This window comes from Cucurbita pepo, chromosome LG04 (genome assembly GCF_002806865.2).
Source record: "Cucurbita pepo subsp. pepo cultivar mu-cu-16 chromosome LG04, ASM280686v2, whole genome shotgun sequence".
NCBI lineage: Eukaryota > Viridiplantae > Streptophyta > Magnoliopsida > Cucurbitales > Cucurbitaceae > Cucurbita > Cucurbita pepo.
The window spans coordinates 12,308,205-12,315,660 of NC_036641.1; the positions used below are offsets into that span (position 1 = coordinate 12,308,205).

At 37.4% G+C, this 7,456-nt stretch overlaps 1 protein-coding gene across 2 annotated transcripts; it reads left to right on the forward strand.

The window, feature by feature from the left end:
- Window positions 1-2,022: 2,022 nt before the first annotated feature.
- On the forward strand, window positions 2,023-5,684 carry LOC111793207 (tryptophan aminotransferase-related protein 2-like). 2 transcript variants are annotated; one of them, XM_023674984.1, is made up of 4 exons: window positions 2,023-2,867; window positions 3,947-4,250; window positions 4,632-5,217; window positions 5,307-5,684. In XM_023674984.1, exons 1-4 carry the CDS (start codon window positions 2,623-2,625, stop codon window positions 5,492-5,494), a joined length of 1,323 nt encoding a protein of 440 aa, XP_023530752.1. In that variant the 5' UTR covers window positions 2,023-2,622; the 3' UTR covers window positions 5,495-5,684. The 2 variants fall into 2 exon arrangements, with proteins under 2 accessions (XP_023530752.1, XP_023530753.1); XM_023674985.1 differs by lacking the exon at window positions 2,023-2,867 and adding an exon at window positions 2,875-3,862.
- The last annotated feature ends 1,772 nt before the right edge of the window (window positions 5,685-7,456 follow it).

A 7,456-nucleotide genomic window follows, 5' to 3' on the forward strand; every position in this document is an offset into this window, starting at 1 on the left:
TAAAATTTAAAAAAAAAAAATTGTACACGAAACATTGAACAAAGTGGTTAAAGATGCAATACGAAAGTTAGAGCAAAAGTAAGCTTATGATGGTGTCGCTCTCTCTCTAGGATTGGTCATATGATGATGTCGCTCTCTCTCTATGATTAATCATATAATATGAAGTTTATAATACATTATTGCTTGTGATGTGAGGCTAAATTACATATTAAGGTCATAAACAAGCGACTAAATTGAAGGGTAAATATGTAAAATACAGTTAATCAGTCATGTTGGAAGGTAATCAATGGATAAGGGGTCAAATTACATTAGTAGTTCCACTAGTTAGTGTCCAATTAAGAATGTTTAATTAATTACGTGTCAATCCTAGAAAAAACAGTTATAATTACGTGTCCGTTTGATGAAGGAGATGACGTGGCATTCTTTTCTTTGACCTTTGAAATATCAGAGATAGTAACAATTAAAAATTTAGTGTCTAGTTTGACTTGAATTAGGTTATTATTTAAATAATCTTGTATTATAACAATTATAAGTGGAGACATTAGGTGAAATGCATTACTTAACTGGCTTTTTTCTTTTTGTGACCATTAATTTCCTTTTTTATATATGTTTTCTTATTTACCGTATTATTTGTTTCTCATTTATATCTATAAATATTCTGGAAGATTTAATTTAGTTGCATCATTTTTTTTCATGAATTTATTTATTTTTTTGGTACAGATGGACCAATATAGTGATAACACGTAATATAAGCATAATATTTTTTAAAAATAAAATTCGATTATATATTTGTCTCTATATTTTTGCATCATATTTAAATCAATTTTATTTCAATCATTTTAAATTCACCATAGTTGTCTAGATACTATGTATTAAAAATTAGTTGATTATATTAAAATCACACGTCAATCTATGCTAGAATCAGATAATTCTTATATTATATTAATTTTATGGAAGTCATAATTCAAAATAAATAAATAAATAATATATATATATATATATATATATATATATATATATGCTTTAACAATAATCTAAAAAATAGTTTAATTGACAAAATATTGCTTTTTTTCGTGCATATTAGTAATTTCCCTCAAATCTTCTAACTTGGTACTCCATATACTTTGGATTTCAATTAATCTCTGTTGGTATTTTCTAAAATTGGTTAAATAAATAATAATAAACTTCATTAAAAAATACATATTATATTTAACAAAAAGATAATAAAGACCAATTTTTTAAGAAAAATTAAAAATAAACTCATAGTAGAAACCAATTTTAATATTTAATGAAATTATAAAAACAATATATATAATTTTTTTTTTCTGCCGTGGATCTTGACAGGTGATTTAGATTGAAAATGTCAGCTTCATTCACTAGAATGGAACATATAATAACACAACGAGACATAAAATGAAGGGAAAGTTTTTATTTATTTTTTCCATTTCTTGTGGGAAATTTTTGAAACAGGAAAGGCAACGTGGTTGGGTCAAAGAGCCACCAAAACTACTGCTCACTAATTGAAAATCACTTTTAAATAAAATGGTGTGAAAGTTATCTATTTATAATTTAATAAAATATATATGGTAATATAAATATTTGTTTATAATGAAAAATTAAAAAAAAAAAATATATATATATATTTATTTGATAAACTATAATTCAATACCGAATATTCTTTAATTATATTTGTCAATATAAAAATAAAAAAAAATGGAAAACAAGATAAAAAAAAAAAAAAAAAGAAAGANAAGAAAGAAAACCACCCTATATATGAAAAGAGCCAAACTACTATACATTATTAAGAATATTTGTTAAAACTAGGGCATCATGTGAAAGTATTATAAATTACCGAGACAGGGAGAGAGTAATAAATTGAAAGATAAATCAATTGAAAAATACATACGGTTTAAGGAAAAAATGGAAGAATAAATTCCCAGAAAGAAAATAAAAAGAAAATTAGGTAATAATAATAAAAAAGAAAACAGAGGAAAGCAGAGGAAACCCCAAAAAAATAATGCACAGCATGTAGTGGCAGTGAGAGAGCAGCTTTTATATATATATATATATATATATGCGAGCCCTTGTATTTGAAGATGGAACAGTGAATCTTATAGTTTTAAAGTGTGAGAGATTTTTAAGATCCAGCATCGAAAGTCTGCAACTTTTCCCTGAAAATCGTTGTGGGATTTCTTGATTCTTGAGAAAAAAATCTTTTGTCGGACGCGTTTTCAAGACTGTTCCTCTTCCTTCTCTATCTGTTTTGAAAACTGTTCTTCTCTGTTTTCTCTCTTCCCTCCAAGCTTCAAAAATGGCGACAAAACGCAGTAATATTTGATCACTTCTTTCTTCTTTCAATCACACACCTCTGTTTCTCTTTACCTTTGTTTTTTTTAACTTCCCCCCTTCTCTGTTTCACTCATTTCCACTTTCTATTTCACCTAATCATCTTCCTTTTCCCCCCAACCCTTGCAAGATTTTACAAATTTTCAAGAGATTACCACTTTATTTTTCTTCAAGTGTTCTCCGTCTTCTGCTTTTTTTACTTTTACCCTTTTTGGTTCAGTGTTTCTTCTTCTTTGCTCTGTTTTTTCTCTTCTGTGCTCTGTTTTCTGGGGAGCAATGGGCAGAGTAATCAAAGTGATTTCACTCAAGCATTTCTTCGTGCTGTCCATGGCTTTGAACGTCAGCTTGATTCTAAGAGCTATAAATCAGGATAACAGAGCTCCAATGGCAGTTCAGAAGGGAATTAACGCTGCCCAAATGACATTTTTGTCCTTCCCTTTGCTATCATCGCCAACAGCAGCCACTCCTGCAACTCAACCTCTTGGTCAAAATGGAAGAGAAAGAGTTATAAACCTTGACCAGTAAGTACTCTCCGCTTCACTCTTAATCCATTTTCCCTTTCTGCTTTTTTACCTTCTGTGTTTCAAATCTAATGGGATTCTGTTTTACCTTTACCATCGTCCTGCATCAGAATTAACCCCACCATATTGTAAATTTTTTCTGATGGGGGGAGGGGCAAGGGGGTAATTTCCACGTAATTTCCCAGCTTTTTAGGTGTGGACTTTGCTTTGGGGGTGTCAAAGCCACGAACCTGTTTGGGGATGTCAGTGATATTTTGGAAAAAAAAAAAAATAATACATATATTTAATTTAACCGTACAAAAAACATGTTCTCTAAAAAAATAAAAAAAAAACTGCTAGGCTTGTTTCAATTTAAAGCCCCCCCTGGCTTGGAAACGAGGCTGCCCTGTGTTTTGGGATTTGTCTAAAAGCCGCTTTGATCCATGCCGTTTTGCTGCTAACATAGACACAGACAGCTCCTCGCTCTTTGTAAGCTGTGCTACGATTTTTAAATTTTAATTTTTACATGAGGAAAATATTATTATAATTGTGTTAGTAAGTTCGAGAATGCACCATGAACGGTGGAGATTTGAAGTTGACCCCAGAAAATGGCATCGTGGTGGTTCTTTTTTTGGACTGAAATAACTTTTATTGTTCTCCATTCAAGAATGAGAATGAGAATAAGAAGAATAAGAAGAGGAAGATTCTTGTTTTTTGTGGGAGCCACGTGGCTTATTCAACCTTGCATGCAACACCAAAACCCCGTCTTTGTGGTTCTCTTTTAACTTTTGGCCGCCCATTACAAAAGAAAAATAAATAATTAAAAAAAAAAAAAAGATGATGTTTGGAAATTAGTATCTTGTTCCACCACTTTGTGGGTCCCATCTAGATTTTAACTTCCCTCCACTTGTTCTCCACATTGAGATCATATGGTTGATCGAGTGATGCAGAACCAGTAGGGACGGGACCGGACCGGACCCTCTGTTTTGTTCCCTCTTCCATACGGAGGTTTTAGGGTACAGAAACTGGAAATTTAAGCTTAATTTAATAGATTTGATCAAGATTTGAGCAAGTTGGATTGTAATATGATTTAAATGCAGTGGTGACCCGACAATGTATGAGAAGTATTGGAAGCAAATGGGGGACAAGGCCACAATCGTGATCCCTGGATGGCAATCAATGAGTTATTTCTCTGATGTGAAGAACCTGTGTTGGTTCTTGGAGCCTGAATTCGCCAAGCAAATTGTGAGGGTGCATAAGGTGGTCGGTAACGCCCTGACAGAGGGACGACACATTGTTGTCGGGACGGGCTCGTCCCAGCTCTTCTCAGCTGCACTCTATGCGTTGGCCCCGCAAGATGCGTCGAACCCGATCAGCGTGGTCTCTGCAGCCCCATACTACTCGGTGAGTTTATGATGGGACACATGCTTCTGTTTGATTCTGTTTGTTGCTTTGTATTTTGGATCCTTTTTTTATTTTTATTTTTTTTAAACAAATTAGAAGAATCTTATAAAGTCAACAGCGATTTATTTATTTTGAATTCTTTTACTCCACATGCACTGTCTGATATGTTCTTTAATGAATGGGAGGTCGCAGAAACAGGAATTTATATGTATTTATATGAAATGTCGTGGAATTAAGACATGTTCCTTCCATTAAAGTTTGTCAAGTGAACTGAATCAACTCCACGTTGTTTTTCTGTGCTTTTTATATTGAGCTTTTATGAATGTTCTTTTTTAATAATTGAAATGGAACCTAACCCAATCACATGATCTATACATACAGTGTTACCCTTTGATGACCGACAGCATCAAGTCAGGGCTCCACAAATGGGCTGGCGATGCGAAGGTATTCAACAAGGACGAGCCCTACATTGAATTGGTCACCTCCCCCAACAATCCTGATGGCTTCATTCGACATTCCATGGTGAATAGAACTGGTGGTATATTGGTCCATGACCTTGCTTATTATTGGCCGCAATATACGCCTATATCGTCCCCGGCTGACAACGACTTGACGCTCTTCACTGTCTCAAAGATTACTGGTCATGCTGGAATGCGCATTGGGTGGGCTCTTGTGAAGGATGTTGAAGTTGCTAAGAAAATGACCAAATTCATTGAGCTGAATACCATTGGTGTGTCTAAGGACTCGCAGATTCGAGCTGCTAAAGTTCTCGAAGTAGTGTCCGATAGTTGCGAACAAGCCGGTGGTTCGGAGCATGTCGAATCATTCTTCCATTTCAGCCATGCCCTCATGACTGAGAGATGGAGGATGCTAAGGGAGGCAGTGAAACGTAGCGGCATATTTAGTTTGCCTGAATTTTCTTCTGCACATTGCAACTTCTTTGACAACAAGTTGGGATCTCAACCTGGCAAGAACAACATCCACTAAATCTTTGAATGCATTCATTTTAGTTGTTTTAACTTTGATGACTGACTTTGTTTGTCCTCTGCTCTGCAGCATTCGCTTGGTTAAAATGCGATGGAGATGACGTCGATGATTGCGAGAGCTTCCTCCGACGCCATAAGATCCTCACACGAGGCGGGAAGCATTTCGGTGTGAGCCCGAAATATGTCCGAATTAGCATGATGGATCGTGAAGAAACCTATGATTTATTTATACAAAGATTGTCGCAGATCAGGTCATGACTTCTGAAACTCTGCTGATCCCTTCACACAAAGGTTTTGGGCTTGCAAAATGTAAATTTCAAAAGGAAAAGAGCAATATTTATTATTAATTTTTATTTTGCAGCTCATTGTTCCATTTTATATTGTACTACTTCATCTAGTTAGTTGGAAGCCGTTGAAATCAATAAATGGGTTAACAAGGTTTAAAATATTCATTAATATAATTATTTTTTAAAATAAATTATTCTTCTGAATATAGGACTCCAAATCCCTTGCCCTACGTTTTCTTTTATCCATAATAGCCCAGATTCTGGGCCTTCCGATGGGCCCAGTTTCAACCCGTAATTGGAGCCCAGTGACACAATCGCACTTTCGAAGGCAGCGGACTAGCGATTGTGCGGCACGCACTTTCCAGCGACAAGTGAGTTAAGCCAATTTGTTCTTGCGTCGCCTACGGCCAAGCGACGTACGGTCGAGCCTCTAGCCTCGGTTTTAAAAGAAGGTTTTAGAAAACGAGGAGAGAGCGAGATTTTTGAAAGAGAGATTTTAGAAAGAGACGTTATATAAGCAAGCAAGAGAAAGATAACAACGGCTTAGCATATANCGTGTGTCACAGTGTGGCCTAAGTGAGCCCTGTGGCCTAAGTGAGCTACCCTGTGGCACATACGTGTGTCACAGTGTGGGCGAGCGTGCCGAGACGAGTGTCTCGGGCGACTTCCTTTGAAATGGGTTTTTGAAGGACAGTACCGGACGGCACGGGTGTGCCGGTATTGCGCCCTAGCCCGCGTGTTGGAGGTTGCTACATACACCCGCTATCCGGTACGGTATCCGTAAATGACTCGGCATGGGCACGGGAGGGCCTATGCCTCGATAGAACCCGGATGGATGGATGTTCGGGAAGTCCCGATGAGATGAACGACACGCGGGCCCATTCTCGATGGCACGACTGAACGAGTTATGATGGCCGACGACATCCCGAGACTCGGGATGGCGTCAAGACATATGGACCCCGTCGATGGGGATCGAGATGGCAAGATGAGATGCGACGTTGTATTGAGAGACCTTGGCCCGAGTAGAGGCAAGGTCGAGCCGAACGAGTTGGCCTAGCATAGAGGCAAGTCGGATGTGTCGCAGATGATTGGACATACACGCACAGGCGGCGTGTGTGGTTGGACAAGCTTGGATTCCGCACAAGCGATGTTCGATTGGCGAAGACAAACCTCGCCTAAGGTCCGACGAAGCCACAAAGCCGGGGCGAAAAATATATATGGGGCTTAATTCCCCTTAAGGCTGGTCGTGAGCGTGTATAGATCACGACGCCGCACGGTCAAGAAAATAGGACCGTGACACCCAGCTCATGTTCAAACCTGCAATGCCATTGGATATGTCGCCTCAAAAGCTGTACAGCCCAACGGTTATTTTAATGCCTTTGCCTCGTGGGACAACTTGTCTTCAAGGTACTCACTGTAACACCCTTAATTGGGGGGCGCATGGGAAAGTTGGAGCCATCGTGGGCCAATTCATCTCCCAAATTCTTGTGAACATAGATTTTTCGTTTAGCTGGTTAAGCTTATGTCGTTTACTGACCGTGTGACCTAGTAGGTCTTTTAGGATAGTGTTTTAGAATCAGGACTAGTGATATGCATTGTGTAAGGAGTGGAAGTGAATAATCGGTTGGGGTCCACTCTCTTAAACCCATTATAAGACAAGGGATCATACAGGTGTATAAGCCCGAACTAGGTAACACGCTGACCAAGTTTAAGGGCTCAAGACCCGAAACATAGGTCCTTAGGACCAAGTTCTATAGAATCAACTCTATACTTAATCTTTATGTTAAAGTTCAGATTATGGTACCTATTGTTAAAGTCCAGATTATGGTACCTTAGCCTCAGCCATGGACACTATAAATAACCTACAAGTAGGCGGTAGACTGTTTACGGAATATTTTACATGTTTTTCAAGTAATTAGGTTAGTCTCACACT